This window comes from Pristiophorus japonicus, chromosome 6 (assembly GCF_044704955.1).
Source record: "Pristiophorus japonicus isolate sPriJap1 chromosome 6, sPriJap1.hap1, whole genome shotgun sequence".
NCBI lineage: Eukaryota > Metazoa > Chordata > Chondrichthyes > Pristiophoridae > Pristiophorus > Pristiophorus japonicus.
The window spans coordinates 257313514-257339189 of record NC_091982.1 but is presented as its reverse complement, the minus strand read 5'-3'; the positions used below and the strand labels follow the sequence as shown (position 1 = coordinate 257339189).

At 44.2% G+C, this 25676-nt stretch overlaps 1 protein-coding gene across 1 annotated transcript in view; it reads right to left on the bottom strand.

Moving 5' to 3' along the window:
• Positions 1–4677: 4677 nt before the first annotated feature.
• Positions 4678–25676, bottom strand: part of LOC139266305 (collagen alpha-2(IV) chain-like) — a 41835-nt gene continuing 20836 nt past the window's right edge. Inside the window, exons 4-6 of the mRNA XM_070884126.1 lie at positions 24367–24555; positions 17238–17524; positions 4678–12409 (exon numbers count right to left, since the gene is read on the bottom strand). Coding sequence (XP_070740227.1) covers positions 12146–12409; positions 17238–17524; positions 24367–24555 — 740 coding nt within the window. The 3' untranslated portion in view covers positions 4678–12145. The remainder of the gene's footprint in view (positions 12410–17237; positions 17525–24366; positions 24556–25676) is intronic.

Genomic DNA, 25676 nt, shown 5'->3' with positions numbered 1-25676 from the left:
AACATAGGTAGAACTAGGAAAAAGGTTCTGCTGAGGGAGTTTGAGCAGCTAGGAAATAAATTAAAATGCAGAACCTCAAAGGTGGTAATCTCTCGATTGTCACTGGGCCTTGCACAAATTGGCATAGGGATAAGCAGATCAGAGATTTAAATGCATGGCTCAATGAGTGCTGTGGGAGGAAGGGGTTTTGATTCATGGGCCACAGGCACTAGTACTGGGGAAAGAGGGAGCTGTTCCGTTGGGATGGACTTCACTTAAACTGGGCTGAGACCAGTGTCCTGGCAACTTGAATAACTAGGGCTGGAGATAGGGCTTTAAACAAAAAAAAGTGGGTGGTGGGGGTGGTAGTGGAAATTTAGAAAGCTAAAGAGAAAAGACAAGGCAATGGAGCAGTGTGTAGCGATTTGGGTAAAGAGAAGCAGCGTGTGACAGGAAGGGACAGAGAGTTTAAAGGTAATCGTGCCTCAGTGGATAAGATGAAAGCAGGGAATGATGTTAAAAGGTTAAAACTACAGGCTTTTTACCTGAATGCACGAAGCATTCGTAACAAGGTAGACGAATTAGTGGCACAAGTAGCGATAAATGGGTATAATATAATAGATATTACAGAGACATGGTTGCAAGATGACCAGAGTTAGGAACTAAATATTCCAGGGTACCTGACTTATCAAAAAGACAGGCAGACTGGAACAGGAGGGAGAATAGCCCTGATAATTAAGGATGACAAGGACAGTAGTGAGAAAGGATCTTGGCTTGGAAGATCAGGAAGTAGAATCGATATGGGTGGAGATAAGGAATAAAAAGGGGCAAAAAACAGTGGTGGGTGTAGTTTATAGGTCGGATTATTAATCAAGAAATAATAGGAGCTTGTAACAAAGGTAATACAATAATCGTGGGGGACTTTAGTCTGCAAATAGATTTGGCAAATCAAATTGGCAAGGGTAGTCTGGAGGACGAGTTCATGTAATGTATTCAAGACAATTTCCTCGAACAAAACGTCATGGAACCAATCAGAGAACAGGCTATTTTAGATCTTGTTTTGTGTAATGAGACAGGGTTAATTAATAACCTGATCGTAAAGAATCCTCTAGGAAAGAGTGATCATAATATGATAGAATTTCACATTGAGTTTGAAAGTGACATTCGTAAGTCTGACACTAGAGTCTTAAACTTAAATAAAGTCAATTATGTAGGTATGAGAGGCAAGTTGGCTAAGGTAGATTGGTAAATTAGATTAAAAGGTATGATGGTAGATGAGCAGTGGTAAACATTTAAAGAAATATTCCAAAATTCTCAATGAATATTCATTACATTGAGAAATAAAAACTTCATGGGAAAAGTGAGCCATTTTCAGGTTAGCAGGCTGTAACTAGTGTGGCGCTACAAGACTTGGTGCTTGGGCCTCAGCTATTTACAATCTATATTAATGACCGAGTGCAATGTATCCAAGTTTGCTGAAGATACGAAGCTAGATGGAAAAGTAAGATATGAGGAGGACACAAAGAGCCTGCAAAGGGATATAGACAGGTTAGGTGAGTGGGCAGTAAGCTGGCCTATGGAGTATAATGTGGGAAAATGTGAGGTGATTCACTTCGGTAGGACGAATACAAAAACAGAATATGGCCTACTCCTGCTCCTAATTATTATGTTCTTATGGTACTGTACCTTTAATTTATGTAGCTTTTAAAAAAAAAAAAAATTTTATTAATTGGGCAGTTGAGTTGAAAAATATAATTTGAAAGAGCCAGGACGATATCAACACACTATCAAATGTTGAATGGACATGACCCCATGATTTAATATTTACAAATATTTCTCGATTCATTTTGATTTTTAATGTAATTTTCTCATTTCTCCCATTCCCAGTTTTAGGTAGCACAAAGAGCCAAAGAGGTTGGTAGGTCTCGAGCTTCAAATGAACGTCAGCCATTGGGGGCATGAGAGTAACTCTGCTCAATGCCTTTCTCAAGGACTCCAGTGAAATCAAGAGTCAGCATAGTGGAGAATGGGAGGTATGAACCTGCATCCAGAAATATGCCACTTGCGGGGTTTAATGCAATCCAAGTTTTGTCAGTGCATTCTGGCTGTCAGAATTTTCCATCAGTTCTCCAAGTTTCGAAGGGCCAAACTTTTGGCTTCATTGTCGGCGATTTTCTCGGCGTTACAGCTGGTTTTTTCACCCGGCGAGAGTTTCCACGTAAGTTTTTGAATGTAGTCGCCCACCGGGACCAAACCGCCCATGTGTAACACTGAGAACAACCACCAGGGCGTACGTTTGACCTCGACTGCCGACGTCCAGATTACTGAGAGACCCGCCCTGTAAAAGCTGCTTAAACAGGGCAGTAAGGGGGGGGGGGCCTTGCAAAGAAAGGTAAGTTAAAGATTCTTTAATTATTTTTTTTTTTTATTTTAAAATGGCGATTAGGGTTAAAACTGTCTTGGGAATGCTTTGTACATGTTTATTTTTTTTTAATGAAATTTTTTTTTTTAAAGTTGCCCCCCCCCCCTCCCTAGGCCCAACCGCAGCCTCGGACTAAATTTAACTACTTATCGTCCATTCCGATAACGACTGCCCACCGAGAAAACTGCTGAGAATGAGTGTGTGATGCCCATTTTCTCGCCGGGCGATTAGTTCTACTTACTTTTACCTTTTAAAATGGAAATTCTCGCCAGCTTCTTTCGCCGAACGTTAGCCGTGCTTCTCGACGGGCAATCGGGCGTTGAGGGCCTTCAGGGAAAGTCTGGCCCCAAGACTTTAGAAACCGAGAAAATTCGCACAACTGAATCTTGCTGATAAACTCGTCTCCGCTTTGAATACAGCAAATCTGCATCTCTGTACATCTTCCTACTGTGAAGCTGCCCTAATCTCTCTCTTTTTTTCAATGCGCTGAAGGTGGAAAATCAGTTTGCAAAACTCCAACTATCTGAATCCTTAAGGGTTGTAGATTACCTGTCCAAATTGCATCTACTTTGTACTTCCGAAAGCTGAAATCGAAAAGCCTGAAATTCCAGGGGGGGGCGTTGAGAGTGAATACGCAGCAGGGTGAGGGGATGCAATCTGGACCCATCAGCATCCTGTCCTGCTTCAGCTCCATTGGAAATCACAGCAGGTTCCTGATGTGGTCACCCAGAAACAGGCGAATGTAAATGAGAAAAATACATCCTACAATGTATTTGTCTCATTCATGCCCCCAATAACCCTCGATGCCAGAGAGGCCTTGGTGCCCGGTGTTGCTATGACACTTGGGACCCAAAAATTCAAAGGCCTGTTTTTTGGAAGGCAATTAGTTACGGAGCAATCAAATACATTGTCAAAATTGGCAGAAGTCAATAGTACATGTTTAAAAAAAATTTAGCGTTTGTTCTGGAGACTGCAGAGCCACTGATGCCTCCCTTTCTAGTAGGAACTTGCCAAAGATGTTTAAAATAGCCTGACCCTGGGATTTCCGATAAGGTCAGGGTGGTCAGCTGTGGGCAGGCGCGAGTTCCACTCCACTCGAAGGCTTCCTGAGGAATTTCATGGCTTAAATGTCTTACTCAGGGCTTAAATACCTTCCTGCACCAGCTTTCAAAAGTATTGTATTGAATGCTGTTTCTGTCCTCTTGGCGAAATCACCCAAAATCAGAGTCCACATGTACGCTGACGACACCCAGCTCTACCTCACCACCATCTCTCTCAACCCCTCCACTGCCTCTGTGTTGTTAGACTGCTTGTCCGACATCCAGTCTTGGATGAACCAAAATTTCCTTCAATTTAACATTAGGTAGACTAATGCTATTGGCTTCAGCCCATGCCGCAAACTCCATTCCCTAGCCACCAATTCCATCCCCTCCCTGGCCTATGTCTCAGGCTATTTGCAAACTCTGCATCCTACTTGATCCTAAACTGAGCTTCTGACCCCACATCCTCTCCATCACCATCCATTACTACCACCATAATGTCACCGGGCCTCTGCCCCTGCCTTAGCCCATCTGCTGCTGAAACCCTCGTCCATGCTTTTGTTACCTCCAGACAATTCCAATTCTCTCCTGGCTGGCCTCCATAAACCTAAGCTCATTCCAAAATTCTGCTGTCTGTATCCTAATTTGTAGCAAGACCCGTTCAATCACTGTCCCCGTGCTCGCTGACCTGCGCTGGCTCATGGTCCCCGAATGCCTCCATTTTAAAATTCTCATCCTCGTGGTCAAATCTCTTCATGGCCTCACCCACTCCTATCTCTGTAACCTCCCCCAGTCTACAACACTCTGAGAACTCTGCATTCTTCCAACTCTGGCCTGTTGTCCATCCCACCTTTCTTTAGCTCACCATTGGTGGCCGTGCCTTCTGCTGCCTAGGACCTAACTCTGGAATTCTTTCCCTAAACCTCTCTACCTCTTTCTCCTCCTTTTAAGACTCTCCTTAAAACCTACCTCTTTGACCAAGCTTTTGGTCACCTGTCCTAATGTCTCCTTCTTTGCCTCCAGATAATTTTTTGTCTGATTACATTCCTGCGAAGCGCCTTGTAATGTTTTACTACATTAAAGGCACTACGTAAGTTGTTGTTTCAGTCTCTGGAGAACACTAATTTAAGTCTGTTCATTATATCTAATTTGTCTGTGACACTCATTATAGATTGCTCATGTAATCTAATTGGACCAATATGCAGTGTATGTTTGTACAAGATAAAATATGAAAACTTCTCCAGTAATGGGATGTTTATTACTTGGATGAAAGGAAAAAAAAATCCATATACAAGTAGAGTTTTAAACGTGCAGTAGAAATTGTGTAATTATCATTTCCTAAACATTTTAAAGCTCAGCACAGTGGTAATGGAGTAGGACAGAAACAAAACCTGTTCTATTTATTATATATCTACCAGTTTTACAAACCCAGGCAAAAGACAGACAGCTTGCTAAAATTTCAGGCATTGTCAAACAGTGATGCATGATTACAAATCGGGTGAATAGTACTTTGTCATTGTATTGGGATCTATATTAAAGACCAAAGCCATTCTTGCCTTTTAAGCAGACGAAAGTGTTTGGATGTCAAAAACCTTGCATAACTTAATATTTTACTTCAGATAACTATTTTAGATGGTCACATTTTTGCTTTCTCATGCCCCTCTAATATGCTGAATCATATTTTTAAGAAGTATGCTCTTCCTCCTTGTTAATCGACCTCTGTAGTGACTGTCACCACATCTGCAAGTTCAGTTTAACCAACAATATTTTACCAACAGTGCAGCATCAGGTATCATTCTACACTGTGACACTGCAGCTCTGTTAATCGTGCCTCCCACTGTTGCCTTCAGCCATTACAAACTGAGTTCATGGCCACCTTCAAAAACACATTGTAAAATCTTGGGTTAATGTACATAGCTCTGCAGACAAACTTTAAAAAACTACAATTACTTCATAAATTAATACCGTATTCAGATAATATGATTGCTTGAATAGTTATGTGGTTTGTTACAATACCAGAATAAAACTGCCAATGACATTAGCTGGATATTGTACATTTAAACAACATGCCCTTTGCTTGTTGGTTAACAAAGCACCATTTTCCAAATTCCACAGTCAGGTGGGTGAGCAGGCAGGGAAGGAGAGGCATTGGGACTTGAACTATGAGCAACACTGAACCCCAGTTTAAAGCAGCGAATCTTTGCCTTTGTCAACTAAAACAGATGAGCAGTGCTGTACCTGTAAACATGACCTATTGTTTCAGCATGGGAAAGAGCTGTGACATTTGTTCCAGCACTGAAACAGACTATGATTAGTTCTGTAATCAGATCCATATAACAGAACCCCACTGATCATGAACAATACAATTACACATGCATATGGCTTGTAGTTTTGGCAAGGGCAGATGGGTGATTATAACAGAATTATCACTTAAACCAAATTGCACCCAGCTTTATATATAATATATACAGTACAGTATCTAATGTGTGTTTTATACATCAGACTTCAGGAATCACACTCCACACTATGAGAAGCTGGAGCCTCGAGTTCATGGAGAATTTTGGTCCTTCATTTTGCCTCCTTGATTCAATTTCCATTTTCTTGGAGTGCTTTAGTTGTTCTACAATTAATGGTGCTATATAAATGCCACTTTAGAACTCTGTTAATTTAGAGATTCAATCCGTAAGGGTACATTTCCCAGCATACAAATTAATTAAATTTTGCCTTGTTTTTTTTGTCTCGCTATAAAAATCCTCACCCTAAATAGATGACGAGTAAAGAGCTGCTTCTCCATTTTGTATAGAAAGATTTATATACATAAAGTAATACCTACTATATGCATTGTATACTTCTATAAGTCTTTTGTACTTTCATCTCAGTAGAATGTTTAATATCTATAACACTGTGAACTTTCCATACTTGTATTGTGAAAAGCATTCAAACGGTACAAGTATAGATATTGTCCTTCCAAATTGGGGTTGTATCTGGTAAAAGTGCTTTACACTGTATAATATTAGGGTGAAGTACTGATGGTTGCAGTTTGTTGCTGATTATGGTAGGAACATTTGGGGGTAATGAATTAAGAGCAGCATATAAGATTATCAAAGCTAATTGACTTAGTGCCGTTTGGACTATGGGATTGATACCAATAAGATTAAATAAGCCTAATGGCAATGTGTAATTTTACTTGGTAATTGCACAAACATCAAACTGAACACGTGGTTTGGTTTCTGAGCAAATCCGCTGTATCTGTTTCTCATTGATTTAACCAACACTATTATGTGGAATTTCTGTCCAGTACTGTGTCTACCAATAATTCAGCACTTGTATTCCGTAGAATGTTACATGTTCAGAGCAGTTAAGGGGAGATTACATTTCAATATATGCCCTCACACGATTTACACGGAATAATAGGCCTTTCCAAAAAGTCCCACTTTTATTCCCAGAATGTCTAATCTAATGTGAAACCTAGAAATGCTGCAAGAGTCTATTAAGCAGATAAGGTTCTGTAAATTATAACGTCTGCTGTTTTGATATGAGCAGTTGGCCAAAGATTAAACAATTCTATTTGACACATTGGAATTAAGCAGTTTTGAAATTTTTTCCAACTGCAAACTATTCAAATTTGCAATCTCTATTGTAGGTGGTTACAAAGATTTTTTTTCTAATTGTGTTTATTGTGAAATCTAAAGAAAGCTCGTCAGTTGGCCAACAAAATATCTGAACAGTTGACACCCATGTGCTTTTTTTTGCATAAAGCCAGTGTTACTTATTGTATATCTCTCTTATTATACATGAATTCAAATGAACTGATAAAACTGTAATAGCAAGTTAAAATGATAATAGTAAAATACATTGCTTGTGATAATAATTTAAGACTAGTGGACATGGAAATGATGCTCAGCATGATGTGATATCAAGTACATTTTGGTTAACTTTTTCCCCCTTCTGAACTGAGGGCTATTTTGCATGGCGGGCCCCATCCACTGTGCATTGGATTGAGACTGCCTGTTCAATCAAAGCCCTCACCGTTTCAGCTGTCTGAGCAAGATTCAAACTAGGTCTTACTGTGGCACCCAGTCATTTTTAATCCTGTCATAGCAACTCAAGTAGCACACAAACCAGGATAAAATAATGTGATATTTTTGATCTGGGTTATATTTTAGTGCCTATAGCTTTAATTACTTCCATTTTGTTGTACTATATTTACTGTGCAATCCATTCAATGATAATGATCCCTCAGTGTTTCAGGTGGATGTTAACATTTAATGACTTCAAATAACATTTCTGCATAGGAGAACTGGACAACACATTCATTATCTCCCAATTCCTGAACCAATATGACATTTAATATGGACACTTAAAAGCAACAGATAGGCCGCACATTGTTTTGTGCACTTGACCAATTGTGCTAAGCACCTGGTTCTGAATTAACAAAGCACCATAATGAGTAAGATAATCAGAATTTGCCATTTTTTTTCACAGAAAACCTTTGCCAGGTTCGGCATGCCAGTGCACCCTTGTTTTTGTCATTTGTCTCAAAGAATAAAGATAGCAGAAAGTTTCTGTACATTTTGAAAGACCAATACAGTATTGCGAACTATTTTAAACATGGCCTCTTGTACAAAAGTGACTAAATGAACTGGACAACGCCCTGGCTGCTATGCTTCCCAGTCCATGATTTTTCACCCAGTTGTTTCAACGGGCAGAAAATCACAGGCGGGAGCACAGCAGCCAAATAATCCAGCCCCTATTTATATCTGTGTCACCAGGTCTTATTACACTATTTGGCATTGGGGGCTAAATCATGTATAATATCTATGCCTCCTCAATAAATATCCTGGCAACATAAAGGATTCCCCTTGGACGTTTTGTTGGCACCTTAAGAATAAAGTAAAGTAAGTCTATCAACACATGCAGCACTTCAAATGAAGCCTGGTGAGAAAAAAGGCTAAGATATTAATTTGATCATCTTCCACTAAATTGGGAGAGTTTGCTGTTTTAGTGTGTTTGGAATGTTTATTGCTATTAACACAGTGACATAGATACAGTAACTAATAGGAGGAAATTTAATAGTAAAGAGTGTGCGAGTTTAAGTTCGGGAGGGTGTTTAAAATCGGCGAAACTGTCAGTGCATCCAGAAGCCGGCTCCACGTGTTGACTTCTGGGTTTAGCTCAGGCGCATTTCGATGGATGTGCGTTAACCACCCCCACCCCCGAAAAAGGCAGATTACTCCTTATAATATTTAAATGATGCAATTTCAAAAGAATTTCATTGGGATCTAAATGTATCAAGACATGCACGGGTTTTCCAGGCTTCCTGAAACTCGCCATTGGAATGAAGGCGAGAAGACTGAATGGCAATTCATGGGGCTCATTAACAGTCAGGCATGGTCATCAATAAACACTCATGCTCACAGCTGCTTTCGTACCTCCTACTGGATAAAGATTTATTGAGTGTGCTTGTGTTGAGAGGTTAGTTTGGATGAGGAGCAAGATGACCAGCAACAGCCTGCTGGGTGGTCAGCAGGGAGGGGAACAGCAGAGCTCGAGGTCACAGGAGGCACTTTCCACGTAACAAGGTGTACAGACAGAGGCTCAGCTCTCTTGACCACTCGGAAGAGCAGTACTTCCAGAGGCTGAGGTTGTCAGGTCAGGTGGCGGCAGATATCTGCAGCTTCCTAGAAGACCTGTTTCCTGCTGGACCTGGTAGTCATGCATTACCAATGGCTGACAAAGTGTCCACCGTTCTCAACCTTTTTTTGCCTCTAGATCCTTCCAGGACACTACCAGAGACATATCTAGAATCTCCCAGTCGGCTGGCTTCCCACAGGTGCAGGGCGTCATCGACTGCACATACATGACAATTCGCGCACCCCCAGGTCAACCACGACAATCCATAAACCACAAGGGATCCCACTCACAGTGTTCAGCTGGTGTGCAACCATAAGGAAAGGTTTATGCAGGTGCTTGTCAGATTCCCAGAGAGTTGCCATGTGCTTTCATCCTGCGGCAGTCCAAACTCCCCAAACTCTTTGCACCTGAACCTACACTTAAGGGGTGGCAGCTAGGAGATAAAAGATAACCCTGTCAAACTTGGCTGATGGCACCCCTTAAGCTGGGTGAGAGAAGTGAGCCCTTTGAGTGGAGTTCCCATTTCCATGGCCCCTTTCGCCATTATCCCTCTCATGGGCCAGCCGCACTTCACTTCTCCCACTCTGCTGGAGAGCAGCTTGGTGCAGATCAGTGACGCCTTGCACCTATGGGCAGCCAGCTGACTGGGAGATTCTGGATATGTCTCTGGTAGTGTCCTGGAAGGTATCTGTTATCCGATTTAAGGCACTAGACATGTTGACATTCAGGGCCTGCATGGACTCATTTGATTGCCGTGACTGATGTTTCACAGAGTTGGCCAATCGATCCATGGAAAAAGGCATCCTCACAATGCCCTGCGACATCAACCCACTCATGCTTGAGGCGGATTCTTCCATTGTCTCTGCAATCGTGGACAGTGTACGTGGAAGGCCTGCCAGTATGTGGTAGATTTTCTGCTGCTCCTCAATGATTATCCTTTTCATCGTTGACCTCCATGGTATAGCATCAGTGTCCAGCTGAGCAGAGCTTGGCGAGGGCTGCGCCCTCCAAGACGGACTCTCCACAGCTGTCCCCGCCATCACTTTCTACTTGTGCTCACTTGTGAACTGTGAGTCACCAGGTGAAATGCCAAGTAACTGCCTAGCTGGACCCACTGAAGTGCGAGTATCTGCGCTAGTGCCTGGTAAGCATGGGGGTCCTGTGATGGTGCACCCTCAGCAGGAACCAAATCCTCTGAGGATTCATCATCCAGGAGGTCCACTGACTGCTGCTGTACGGTGTGAAGGCTCTGGCAGAGAGAAAAGATATGAATTAATGGCAAGGTAAGAATGTTGCAACTTAGCATTATGTTGATGATATTTCAATCACTGCTGAAATCAAGTCAACATGATAGTGTTTTATGATGTCTGCGTTACACTAATTCTTGCCCTCATGAGCATCCCTGATTATAATCGCTCAACAATTGGTGGTTCTGTTGCCTAGGCCCTAAGCTCTGGAACTCCCTGCCTAAACCTCTCCGCCTCTCTACCTCTTTTTCCTCCTTCAAGACACTCCTTAAAACCTACCTCTTGGTCACCTGTACTAATTTCTACTTATGCGGCTTGGTGTCAAATTTTTTATCTCATATGCTCCTGTGAAGCGCCTTGGGATGTTTCACTACATCAAAGGCGGTATATAAGTTCAAGCTGTTGTTGTTGTCTGGGTTACTGATATTTAATTCTGTCACCAGGCAGCTAGGAGGTCCCAATTCTCTCCATTTCCGACAGTCAGGGACGGTGAGACAGCACTGATCTCCAACACTTCCACCACTGCAGCTGCCAACTGGGAAATCTGTGGAGGATCACTTCCCCCAGTCCTCGTCCTCTCCCTCTCCCTCATGTTCTGTGCTCTCTGCTCCTGAAATGGGGCAAAGAACAGACCTATGAGTGACTGTAATGGCATGGACTCACCTGATGAATGCTGTTGATTTGGCGAGGGTGACTACCTGGGAGAGGCATCAAATTGCATAAGGATCAGGGTGAGTCTCAGTGGTGGATGGATGGATGCGCATGTGAGGAAGTGCACAGAAAGAGAATGATAAGTGTGCTTGCAAGGTAAGTGGGTGTGAGGAGTTATCTGATGGAGTAGGCTGGACAAGGTTGAGTGAGGAATGGGGGGGGGGGGAATGATGTGCACAACAGGATGTAGTTGAATGTGTACTTACCTTTCCTGATCTGGTTAGGTCATTAAAGCGCTTCCTGCAGTGAAGCCAGGAGCATGGCACAACACACATGCTTCTGACCTCCTCGGCCATCTCCAGCCATGCCGCCTTCATTGCAAGAGCAGGTTTCTTCCTCCCATTTCAAGGAAGAGTAGCTCTCTCCTACTTCTCACTGCACCCGGCAGTGCATCAAGGGGATGCATCGTTTCAATCTTGGTGCAGTCCATGACCATCCTGAATCCATTACAACACTTCTCTCAGACTGTGCTGCAATGTCTAACTCCTCCAAATTCCAACCTTGGATTAACCCTTTGAAAGCTCCAGCTGTCACGCATTCAATGCCAACCCCAGAAGTAATATAATATAGTGGCACAGTTGAAATACCACAAACTGACGTGCTGAAGCCTCTTCCGGGTTTCGCACCCTCTGCTCCGAACACGCCTCAGCTATTATTAGGACCATTGGTATTAACCGTGATAAAGTTACAAGAACTTTTCGCAGACCACTTTCAAATACCCTGACTATGAATGATCTGTTGGGTTTTTTTCTGTCATAATTTTACAATTTTGTGTTAAGACCAGGTGACAAAAATAATTCAGCTTTTTAAAAAATAATTTTACATATCTATAAGTTAAATTGCACTGATGTCAATAAGTAGCTGTACATTTCATATAAAAATTAAATCTCCATTGATTTTACTTTTTAATATATTGATTATCATAAGCATGCTAGTGCCAGTGAAAATTCCACATTCTCCTGACATACATTTTCTAATCAGTTGAAGTTGAAGGTGTACTTAGTGAGAGAAATTAAATGAGCACCATTAACCATTAGGCCGGAATTGTTACCTTCCCTTTGGTAAAATGTCTTACCATATTCTTAACTTGTAGAGTTCCAATGCAGCTGAAATTATTTATTTTTCAAACAAACTTGACATCTACTAACTCTTTGCCTTTGTAATTGCTCTATTTTCAGAGTTTCTGGTGGAGCAGATAGTTCAAACTGCCGGTTTGGTTGCACAGTTGTCAGCCAAAAGCTGTATTTATCAGTAAAGTAGTGGCAGGTACCACGAGCTCCTTGGCACTCAATGAATGGCGTTGAGCGGAAATCCTCCAAGCAACTTCCAGGTGATGTTAGGGACTGGCCTCCTCCTTCAGCGCCCGCTCCTGTGTGCTGCAACAAGAAGGTAGGATGTAACACTCCTAGCTGGAAGTTAACATAAGAACATAAGAATTGGGAACAGGAGTAGGCCATCTAGCCCCTCGAGCCTGCTCCGCCACTCAACAAGATCATGGCTGATCTGGCCGTGGATTCAGCTCCACTTACCCACCCGCTCCCCATAACCCTTAATTCTCTAATTGGTTAAAAATCTATCTATCTGTGACTTGAATACATTCAATGAGCTAACCTCAACTGCTTCCTTGGGCAGAGAATTCCACACATTCACAACCCTCTGGGAGAAGAAATTCCTTCTCAACTCGGTTTTAAATTGGCTCCCCAGTATTTTGAGGCTGTGCCCCCAAGTTCTAGTCTCCCCAACCAGTGGAAACAACCTCTCTGCCTCTATCTTGTCTATCCCTTTCATTATTTTAAATGTTTATAAAAGATCACCCCTCATCCTTCTGAACTCCAATGAGTAAAGACCCAGTCTACTCAATCTATCATCATAAGGTAACCCCCTCATCTCCGGAATCAGCCTAGTGAATCGTCTCTGTACCCCCTCCAAAGCTAGTATATCCTTCCTTAAGTAAGGTGACCAAAACTGCACACAGTACTCCAGGTGCGGCCTCACCAATACCCTGTACAGTTGCAGCAGGACCTCCCTGCTTTTGTACTCCATCCCTCTCGCAATGAAGGCCAACATTCCATTCGCGTTCCTGATTACCTGCAAACTAACTTTTCGGGATTCAAGCACAAGGACCCCCAGGTCCCTCTGCACCGCAGCATGTTGTCATTTCTCCCCATTCAAATAATAATCCCTTTTACTGTTTTTTTTTTCTCCCAAGGTGGATGACCTCACATTTTCCAACATTGTATTCCGTCTGCCAAACCTTAGCCCATTCGCTTAGCCTATCTAAATCTCTTTACAGCCTTTCTGTGTCCTCTACACAACCCGCTTTCCCACTAATCTTTGTGTCATCTGCAAATTTTGTTACACTACACTCTGTCCCCTCTTCCAGGTCATCTATGTATATTGTAAACAGTTGTGGTCCCAGCACCGATCCCTGTGGCACACCACTAACCACTGATTTCCAACCCGAAAAGGAACCATTTATCCCGACTCTCTGTAATCTGTAATACATCTAATTTTATTAGAACATAAGAAATAGGAGCAGGAGTAGGCCATTTGGTCCCTCGAGCCAGCTCTGCCATTCAATAATGTCATGTATTCAACTATCACTGTAACCCATGTATAAGCTGACCTAAGTTGTACATCTTGAGAACATTGACCACAAGGGGGTGAACTTGTGGGAGACACTCCTAACCTTGACTTTCAGGTATAAAAGGGGAAGCTTCCCCCACCTTCATCACTTGAGGTCTTGGTAATAAAGGTAACTGGTCACAGAGTGACCTTCTCTCAAGTATGGGCCTCGTGTACATTTATACTGTATAGTAAGGACATATCAAATAAGTTCATGGCTGATCTGATCCTGGCCTCAACTCCACTTCCCCACCCGCTCCCCATAACCCTTGACTCCATTATCGTTCAAAAATCTGTCTCTTTCCACCTTTGAATATATTCAATGATCCAGCCTCCACAGCTCTCTGGCGTAGAGAATTCCAAAGATTCACGACCCTCTGAGAGAAGAAATTCCTCCTCGTTTCCGTTTTAAATGGGCGACTCCTTATTCTGAAATTATGCTCCCTAGTTCTGGATTCCCCACAAGGAGAAACATCTTTTTTGCATCTATCCTGTCAAGTCCCCTCAGAATCTTATACATTTCAATAAGATCACTTCTCAGTCTTCTAAACTCTAATAAGTATAGGCCCAACCTGCTCAACCTTTCTTCATATGACAACCCCTTCATAAATATTTTTAAATTCTAACCTTCAGTGCCGTGCACCACTCCCTGATTATGAACCAAAAAGGCAGGCAAACATCTGTTTACAGTCCAGTGCTCTCTCCTGTGGGACATTTTAGTAATCTACTTGGTGTGCGACAAAGACAATCAGCATAGATTGGGAATTAAACATACAGGATGAAGTTGCTTTTATTGGCCCCAAGTTTCCACATGATTTGCTCCTGATTTTTAGGAGCAACTGGTGTAGAACGGAGTATCTTAGAAATCGGAATTCTCGTCATTTAGTTTGCTCCAGTTCTAGTCAGTTAGAACAGTTTCACTTTGGAACAGAATTTTTTTTTCAAAAGGGGGCGTGTCCGGCCACTTACGCCTGTTTTCAAAGTTTCGGCAGTGAAAACTTACTCCAAACTAACTTAGAATGGAGTAAGTGAAGATTTTTGTACGCTCGAAAAAACCTTGTCTACACTTTAGAAAATCAGGCGTAGGTTACAAATCAGGCGTAGGGAATGGGGGGGGGGGGGGTTTAAAGGGAAGTTTACAAACATTAAACACTTCAGTTTTATAAATAAAGAGCCATCATCAATAATAAATGATAAATACATCAATAAATCAATCAAAAAAAATTAATAAGAAATAATTTTTAAAAAATCAATAAATAAAACATTTTCTACTTACCGACTGCAGCACCGGGAGCCCTCCAACAGCGTGCTGGGATGCCCCCCCCCCCCCCCCCCCAGTGTGTCTCTGTCAGTGTCTCTATCTCTCTGTCTGTGTGTCTCTCATTCTCTGTCTGTCAGTGTCTGTGTTTCTGACAGCGAGGGGAGGGGGAGGAGAGGGGGAGGGATGGGGGAGAGAAGGGGGGGGAAGAAGGGGAAGGAGATGGGGGGGGGGGGGGAAAGGAGAAGGGGGAGGGAGGCCGAACGGGGGCCGGGCCCGTCCCCAGCACCAGATTTACAGGTAGGTGGCGTCGGGGGAGGTGGTGGGAGAGAAGTCGGTTCGGGTCGGAGGGAGAGGGAGGTCAGGTCGGGGAGAGGGAGGTCGGGTCGGATCCAGTCCGGGGGCGGGGGGGAGCGGGAGTTGGGTCGGGTCCAGTCGGTGGGGGGGGGTGTGGGAGTCGGGTCGGGTCCAGTCGGTGGGGGGGGGTGTGGGAGTCGGGTCGGGTCCAGTCGGGGGGGGGGGGTGCGGGAGTCAGGTCGGGTCCAGTCGGGGGGGGGGGGAGCGGGAGTCGGTGTTGGGTTCGGTCCGGAGGCGGGAAGCAGGAATCGAGTCGGGTCGGGAGGAAGCAGGAGCTGGCCGTGGGAGGAGCCTTATTCACGCAGCCCCAGTGAGGCCATTCGGCCAGGGCTAGGGGCTGCGTGCTTCGGGCCCCTCCCACACAGTTTCGGGCGCCTGGAGCTACTGTAGCACGCATGTGCAGAGGTCCCGGCACTGTTTTCAGTGCAGGGACGTAGCTCCGCCCCCTACAGCTCCTGCTGCACTGCGCCGAGGGCCAGAGGACCTACAGGGAGGTGGAGAATATGGAGGGTTTTTTTTAGGCGCACTTTGTGGCGCGAAAAACGGGCGTCCAGGTCGGGACTGCGCCGTTCTAGGCGCGGCTCAAAACTTGGGCCCATAAGAACTGCACCACTCCTGTTAATTCTCACCCAGCACCAATGCAGCCTCCCTTCCATAAGTATCAAAGATCTTGCTTAAAAAACAGTTACTTTAGTCACAGGCTATCAATACTGTTACTTGGTGGATGTATCAGCAGGTGTCCTTGAGTGTTATTGAAAACCATTCTTCCAGATTTTAGATGAGAAGTTAAACCAAGGCCCCTTCTGCCTCTCGGGTGGACGTAAAAGATCCCATGGCACTATTTCGAAGGGGAGTGATCCCCGGTGTCCTGGCCAATATTTATCCCTAAATCTACATCACTAAATACAGATTATCTGGTCATCATATTGCTGTTTGTGGGAACTTGCTATGTGCAAATTGGCTTCTGTATTTCCTATATTACAACAGAGACTACACGTCAAATAATACATCATTGGCTGTAAAACTCACCACCACCTTCTCAAGGGCAATTAGGGATGGGAAATAAATGCTGGCCTTGCCAGCGATGCCCACATCCCAGGAACGAATTTTGCAAAGCGCTTTGGGAAGTCTGGTGGTCGTGAAAGGCGCTATATAAATGTATGTTTCTTTTTTTTTCCAGATCAGTTTTTACTGCCCCTCAGATTACATGGTCCATATTGGCAAAATTCACTCCGTGGGTGGAAGTTCCCATTCCAATCTCACTTGAGACTGGTTTTGGAACTCTTGCTTTGTAAAAGAAAGACTTGCATTTATATAGCGCCTTTCACGACCACCGGACGTCTCAAAGTGTTTTACCACCAATGAAGTACTTTTGGAGTGTAGTCACTGTTGTAATGTTGAAAATGTGGCAGCCAATTTGCGCACAGCAAGCTCCAGCAAACATCAATGTGATAATGACTAGATAATCTGTTTTTGTTATGTTGATTGAGGGATAAATATTGGCCAGGACACCGGGGATAACTCACCTGCTCTTCTTCGAAATAGTGCCATAGGATCTTTTACATCCACTTGAGAGAGCAGGCGGGACCTCGGTTTAACGTCACCGAAAGACAGAACCTCCGACAGTGCAGCACTCCCTCAGCATTGCACTGGTGTGTCAGCCTAGATTTATGTGCTCAAGTCCCTAACCCACAACCTACTGACTCAGGGGCGAGAGTGCTACCCACTGAGCCACAGCTGTAATCAGGACTTAGATCTTTTAGCATTGTAGGGACATGGCAAATCATAGGTTCTATTATTTTACTACATAGTTACATGTAATTTTCTGTTGTCACTGATAATTATTCCTATTACAAAGGTAATATGCCATGTGATAAATTTAAAACTAATACGTTCCGTTTTGGCTTTAAAATGATGTGTAAAAATGTATTTTAAGTGCACAACCTATTAAAAATTCAGCTTACCATTAAAAAAGAATATCCAATCCAAAGGCTGATCCATCCTGATGGGCAAAGAGGGATGCTTTGATCCTGGCTATGGACAGCCACTGCGACAGAAGGTGCCTCGCAGACAGAACACCTGCTGATGTAAGGTTCTATCTCATGTTCGATGAGTGGCATCATGGGAATAGGTGCGATGGTAGACAGCCAATAGGATTTGTCATTTCTAGTGGCATAGTGACAAACTTCATCAATGCTGCAATATGCAAATGGCATAGTACTGAACATTGGCAGACAGGAGCCCGCTAGACCTGGGAGAACAGCAAGATTGCAGTAATGGTTATCAATAACTCTCTGACAACATGATCAGAAATAACGGAACAACATATCCTGAGAGCCATGCCTTTGAGATGAGTTGTTGTCAAAACACACAAAGTCAGTCAGTGTTTCTTTTGTATGCCAAGCACATCAATGCCTCTCCTGGGCACAGCCTTCCACTTGCTGTCCAGAGACAGCACCAAGCACACATTCCCATTTGTGTCATAGACCATGAGGAGACTTTCCTGCCAAGCTGCAGCCACCTTAGTCTATGAGTAGCAATCCCCTATGGTGGTTCAAACTGGCACTTTCTTTCCTGAGTAGCAATGCCACAGAATTAATATTAACGTGAAACCAGAAGTCTTCAAACCATACAGATGAGGAAGGGCCAATATTCAATCCGTGCTCTGTTTTCAGTTAGCCGATTTGGGGCAGCAATAGGAGAACTGCATTGGGTTGCAGTACCCCAGGTAGAGAAAGAGAAAGTGGCCACAAGTGATGCTCCTGATTATACAGGGGCCTCAGCTGAAGCAACGGTGTGTGGATGTTGGCTGAGGATGGATTGGGCTAGGCTGGGAAGATCGCCACAGTTGGGTAGCCTGCCTGCACCCACTGTCAGGCTCAGTCCTGGCACTTGGACTAGGCACTGGAGGGCGAGTGCTGCCTCGTGAACAGTATCCAATTGAGGAAACTAGACAATGAGAGGGGAAAAATTGTAGGGAAAAAAAAATGTAAAATCAGAAATTTTTATGTTGTGGTGTGTCACAGCTGAGCCTGGTTTCCAATGTAAACCCTATTGGCATTGTCTGGAGTACATACAAACCTGGGATTTGGAGGTGTAAACTCTGAGGTATGAAGTCTGTGCCAACAAACTATCCCAGCCCGTTCTCACAGGATTACAGCAATATGCTTCGTGGCTAAAACAAAATGCTGTGCAGATGATCATCTATTAGTATAACCTGTCTTGTGGATTATCTAACCAGACTGCTGCATATTATTTCTCAATTTATTATCTGTTCGTGCACTGCATGCAATCACGAGAGAGATTTGCCATGACATTTTTAACATAGAAAGCATGTTAGTTTGAAATGAAATCCCTTATTATTAGATTACTCAGGCGGCGGTGGTGGTGGAGGAGTTTGTTGGGCCCGAGAAAGTTCTTGAAGTAGGGAGGAGCGAGACCATGAGGAAATTTAAACATGAGGATGAGAATTTTAAATTTCAGGCAGTGAAGGGCCACGAGCCAGTGGCAGGTCAGCAAGAACAGGAGTGCTGGGCGAGTGGGGCGGTGGGGGATAGGTTCTGGATTGTAGAGCTTTGGATGAGCTGAAGTTTACGGAGGATGTAGGATTGGAAATTGGTCAGGAAAATAGTGAATGGTCAATTCTAAAGGCATGAATGAAGTAGGGGGCGGAGGCAGACAATATTATGGAGGTGGAAGTAGACGGACTTTGCGGTAGAGAGGACATAGGGTCAGAAGTTCAGCTCGGGGTCAAATAGAATGTTATGGTTGCGAAAATTCAAGCTCGGCCTGAGACATGAGCTGGGGAAGGAGATGGAATCAGTGGCAAGGGTATGTAGTGTGTGATGTAGGCCACAGGACATAGAAAATAGGTGCAGGAGTAGGCCATTCAGCCCATCGAGCCTGCACCACCATTCAATAAGATCATGGCTGATCATTCCCTCAATACCCCGTTGCTGCTTTCTCTCCATACCCCTTGAACCCTTTAGCCGTAAGGGCCATATCTAACTCCCTCTTGAATATATCCAATGAACTGGCATCAACAAATCTCTGTGGCAGGGAATTCCACAGGTTAACAACTCTCTGAGTGAAGAGGTTTCTCCTCATCTCAGTCCTAAATGGCCTAAACCTTATCCTAAGGCTGTGTCCCCTGGTTCTGGACTTCCCCAAAATCGGGAACATTCTACCCGCATCTAAGCTGTCCCGTCCCGTCAGAATCTTATATGTTTCTATGAGATCCCCTCCCATCCTTCTAAACTCCAATGTATAAAGGTTCAGTTGATCCAGTCTCTCCTCATATGTCAGTCCGGCCATCCCGGGAATCAGTCTGGTGAACCTTCGCTGCACTCCCTCAATAGCAAGAACATCCTTCCTCAGATTAGGAGATCAAAACTGAACACAATATTCCAGGTGAGGCCTCACCAAGGCACTGTACAACTGCAGTAAGACCTCTCTGCTCCTATACTCAAATCCCCTAGCTATGAAGGCCAAAATACCATTTGCCTTTTTACCGCCTGCTGTACCTGCATGCCAACTTTCAATGACTGATGAACCATGACACTCGGGTCTCGTTGCACCTCCCCTTTTCCTAATCTGCCGCCATTCAGATAATATTCTGTCTTCGCGTTTTTGCCCCCAAAGTGGATAACCTCACATTTATCCACATTATACTGCAGCTGCCATGCATTTGCCCACTCAACGAATCTGTCGAAGTCACCCTGCAGCCTCTTAGCGTCCCCCTCACAGCTCACACCGCAACCCAGCTTAGTGTCATCTGCAAACTTGGAGATATTACACTCAAAAACTTCATCCAAATCATTGATGTATATTGTAAAGAGCTGGGGTCCCAGCACTGAGCCCTGCGGCACACCACTAGTCACTGCCTGCCATTCTGAAAAGGACCCATTTATCCCGACTTTCTGCTTCCCGTCTGCCAACCAGTTCTCTATCCACGTCAGTATATTACCCCCAATACCATGTGCTTTGATTTTCCACACCAATCTCTTGTGTAGGACCTTGTCAAAAGCCTCTTGAAAATCCAAATACATCACATCCACTGGTTCTCCCTTGTCTACTCTACTAGTTACATCCTCAAAAAATTCTAGAAGATTTGTCAAGCATGATTTCCCCTTCATAAATCCATGCTGACTTGGACTGATCCTGTCACTGCTTTCCAAATGCGCTGCTATTTCATCCTTAATAATTGATTCCAACATTTTCCCCACCACTGATGTCAGGTTAACGGATCTATAATTACCTGCTTTCTCTCTCCCTCCCTTTTTAAAAAGTGGTGTTACATTAGCTACCCTCCAGTCCATAGGAACTGATCCCAAGTCGATAGACTGTTGGAAAATTATCACCAATGCATCCACTATTTCTAGGGCCACTTCCTTAAGTACTCCTGGGATGCAGACTATTATGCCCCGGGGATTTATCAGCCTTGAAACCCATCAATTTCCCAAACACAATTTCCCGCCTATTAAAGATATTCTTCAGTTCCTCCTCCTCACTAGACCCTCTGTCCCCTAGTACTTTCGGAAGGTTATTTGTGTCTTCATTCGTGAAGACAGAACGAAAGTATTTGTTCAATTGGTCTGCGATTTCTTTGTTCCCCATTGTAAATTCACCGGAATCTGACTGCAAGGGACCTACGTTTGTCTTCACTAATCTTTTTCTCTTCACATACCTATAGAAGCTTTTGCAGTCAGTTTTTATGTTCCCGGCAAGCTTCTTCTTGTACTCTTTTTTTTTCCCACTGTTAATTAAACCCTTTGTCCGCCTCTGCTGAATTCTAAATTTCTCCCAGTCCTCAGGTTTGCTGCTTCCTTGGATTTAACACTATCCTTAATTTCCCTTGTTAGTCATGGTTGAGCCACCTCCCCATTTTATTTTTTACTGTAAAATTGCTGAAGTGCCTCCATGTCATCTTTAAATATTTCCATTGCCTATCCACCGTCAACCCTTTAAGTATCATTTGCCAGTCTATTCTAGCCAATTCACGCTTCAAACCATCGAAGTTACCTTTCCTCAATTCAGGACCCTAGTTTCTGAATTAACTGTCACTCTCCATCCTAATAAAGAATTCTACCATGTTATGGTCACTCTTCCCTAAGGGGTCTTGCACAAGTTTGCTAATTAGTCCTTTCACATCACCCAGTCTAGGATGGCCAGCTCCCTGGTTGGTTCCTCGACATATTGGTCGAGAAAACCATCCCTAATACACTCAAGGAAATCCTCCTCCACCGCATTGCTACCAGTTTGGTTAGCCCAATCAATATGTAGATTAAAGTCACCCATGATAACTGCTGTAGCTTTATTGCACACATACCTTATTTCTTGTTTGATGCTGTCCCCAACCTCACTACTACTGTTTGGTGGTCTGTACACAACTCCCACTAGCGTTTTCTGCCCCTTGGTATTCTGCAGCTCCACCCATACCGATTCCACATCATCCAAGCTAATGTCCTTTCTTACTATTGCATTAATTTCCTTTTTAACCAGCAATGCCACCCCACCTCCTTTTCCTTTTTGTCTATCCTTCCTAAATGTTGAATACCACTGGATGTTGAGTTCCCAGCCTTGGTCACCCTGGAGCCATGTCTCCGTGATGCCAATAACATCATAGCCATTAACTGCTATCGCAGTTAATTCGTACACCTTATTCCAAATACTCCTCGCATTGAGGCACAGAGCCTTCAGGCTTCCTTTTTAACACACTTTGCCCCTTTTAGAATTTTGCTGTAATGTGGCCCTTTTTGCTTTTTACCTTAGGTTTCTCTGCCCTCCACTTTTATTTTTCTTTCTATCTTTTGCGTCTACCCCATTCTACTTCCCCCTGTCTCCCTGCATAGGTTCCCATTCCCCTGCCGTATTAGTTTAACTCCTCTCCAACCGCACTAGCAAACACTCCCCCAAGGACATTGGTTCCGGTCTTGCCCAGGTGTAGACCGTCCAGTTTGTACTGGTCCCACCTCCCTCAGAACCAGTTCCAATGTCCCAGGAATTTGAATCCCTCCCTTCTGCATCACTCCTCAAGCCACGTATTCATCTGAGCTATCCTGCGATTCCTACTCTGACTAGCACGTGGCACTGATAGCAATCCTGAGATTAATACTTTTGAGGTCCTACTTTTTAATTTAGCTCCTAGCTCCCTAAATTCATCTTGTAGGACCTCATCCCTTTTTTTAACCTATATCGTTGGTACCTATATGCACCATGACAACTGGCTGTTCACCCTCCCTTTTCAGAATGCCCTGCACCCGCTCCGAGACATCCTTGACCCTTGCACCAGGGAGGCAACATACCATCCTGGAGTCTCGGTTGCGGCCGCAGAAATGCCTATCTATTCCCCTTACAATTGAATCCCTATCACTATAGCTCTCCTACTCTTTTTCCTGCCCTCCTGTGTAGCAGAGCCACCCACGGTGCCATGAACTTGGCTGCTGCTGCCCTCCCTTGGTGAGTCATCCCCCTCAACAGTACCCAAAGCAGTGTATCTGTTTTGCAGGGGATCCCTGCACTACCTTCCTTGCACTGCTCTTGCTGTTGGTCATCCATTCCCTATCTGGCTGTGTACCCTTTTCCTGCGGTAAGACCAACTCACTAAACGTGCTATTCACATCATTCTCAGCATGGCATTGGCCTTCGCTACATTATAACGGTGACTACACTTCACAAGTACTTCATTGGCAGTAAAGTGCTTTGGGACATAATGAGGTTGTGAAATGCACTGTTTAAATGCAAGTCTTTTTCTTTTTCTCAATGTTGAGCAGGAGGAAATTCTGGCTCATTCAAGACTGGATGTCAAGTCTGACAGCACTGAGACTGTAGGGGTCAAGGGAGGTAGTACATGGGCAGAGCTGGATGTTGACAGCATTCATTGATCATCTGGTAAATCTGAACTTGCTTTCTAAGAAACTGATACATAGGGAAAATTTCTCACGAAACATCATGCGGAAATGAAGGAGGCGATTTTTCACAGATCGTTTAGGCACCAAAGAACCTCAGAGTTGGTCAAGGTGGGATCTTGAGCTGTAATGCTGGTCTAGTCCACGTTTAGCGAAAGACGGCATCTTGGTAAAGGAATAGAAGCGCACACTAGGAACGGCTGCCCGGAGGATCGATAAGGGTCTGATTGATAATTAAATTGCATGATAGCGTCCATTAAAGAGGCTACATGGCATTTTGGGACTAGCGCTTCAACACCCTCTGAACAGCAACCAGCCGTACAGGAATAAACAAGTCATTGCTGAGGATTTCTAATGTTGGCTTTCACTATTCACTTGCTGCTGGAGGTTTAAAAGAAGACTTTTGAAACATATCAACATTTATTCGGGAAATTCTGAGGACTTCTCCTAAAAAGAGTAAGTGCTGTGCTACTCCACCTTATTGGACACCTTACATGAGTCACCAGGAAAAAGGGATTGCTTGGTCCTGGGCATCTTGCTAGGGGTCCCCGTTGGTCTGCAGGAGAAAGGGGAGGAGGACATGACGCCAGGCAGAGCAACAGCAGTTGCTGAAGGAGTGAGGGACAAGACGATGAGGTACACGTCTTCCCTCCCCTGCAGGTACAGGACATCCCTCTTCCTCTGGACCATCTCAACCAGGACCTTCAGTGCTACATCTGAGATCCTGTGCGCCCTCTCTCTCGGTTCCTGAGCCATCCTGTGTCAGGCAGCGCACTCCACACCTTCAGTGAAAGAGGGTGCGTAGAGGCCGCATATCCCGCTCCAAGAAAATTGCTTCGAAACGCTTGAGTGCTAAACCTGCAGGTGTGTGTTTTAGCGCTCCCAGGCAAGTTCAAATCATGGTAATCAGCAATTCGCCCCAAAATTGCTTGCTGAAGCCAAACATTCAAACAAGCATGTCTTGTTAGCACAGCACCCACTTAGTGCCTGATTTCACCCTTTCTTCAAAATAACTCCAAAAGTGTTTTGTGCACCACTTTAAATTGGCAACTTTGTGGCCATTATCATTCTGAATAAAATTGAGATTATGTACAGTGCAAGTGATACAGCTGATATAGGAAAGTATGGTATACATCTTATATATATATATTATATATATATAAGATTATGCGTTGTCTGTGCTTACCAAGATCTTGATTGTGAGACTTTTCTTGACCCTCCAGATAAAGCAAACTGTATCCTTGCCACAGGCTAAGCATGTTTTGAGGGCATGTGGGTATCTGCTGTGACTGACTATGCACCACAATCAAGAAGCCAGCAGAGAATGGAGGACAGGCGCCTGGATTTCCTGAAGGTCCTTGTTGTCCAGGAGGACCTGCAGTAAAAGGACAACGTTAAATTATAGCTCTAATAAAGCAATGGCAACTGTAAGTCATCCAACGTCCCAACTAATCAAAGACTGACAAATAGTAATAAATATGTTGGACACACATTTATATTGGTTCAGATTTTGAAACTACTTTGGAGCTGACCCCTGAGGAATTCCACCTTCCTTTAGTAACAGGTGCTATCCTAGACCCTGTAGTGGTAAATCTTATTATAGCTGTGCTGCTGTTACATGATATTAGGGCCGCGTTATAGGGCCAATTCAGCAGCCCTGTTTGCCGGCACAACAGCAGCATGACTTACATGAAGGATGCACAGAACTGGGAGAGCTGGTCCTACACCAATTTCTGGGCTACAATGGAACCAACACGAGGGAAAAACATACTTGACCTCGTCCTCACCAATCTACCTGTCGCAGATGCATCTGTCCATGAGAGCATTGGTAGCAGTGACCACCACACAGTCATTACATCGAAACACTGATCACACTCGACCAGCTCTGTTGGGCGGGCGGGCCACATTGTCCGCATGCCCGACACGAGATTCCCAAAGCAAGCGCTCTACTCTGAACTCCTACACGGCAAGCGAGCCCCAGGTGGGCAGAGAAAAAGTTTCAAAGAGACCCTCAAAGCCTCCTTGATAAAATGCAACATCCCTACCGGCACCTGGGAATCCCTGGCCCAAGACTGCCCTAAGCATCCAGGAGGGCGCTGAAACCTCTAGTCTCGTTGCCGAGAGCATGCAGAAACTAAATGTAGACAGTGGAAGGAGCCTGCGGCAAACCAGACTCCCCACCCACCCTTGCCTCCAACCACTGTCTATCCCACCTGTGACAGACACTGTATTGGACTCTTCAGTCACCTGAGAACTCACTTTTCGAGTGGAAGCAAATCTTCCTCGATTTTGAGGGACTAATGATGATGATGACAGTCATTGTGGAGACGAAGTCTCGTCTTCACACTGAGGACATCCTCCATTCTGTTGTGTGGCAGTACCCCTTTGCTAAATGGGATAGATTCAGAACAGATTGAGCAACTCAAAACTGAGCATCCATAAGATGCTGTGGGCCATCAGCAGCAGCAGAATTGTATTTCAACACAATCTGTATCC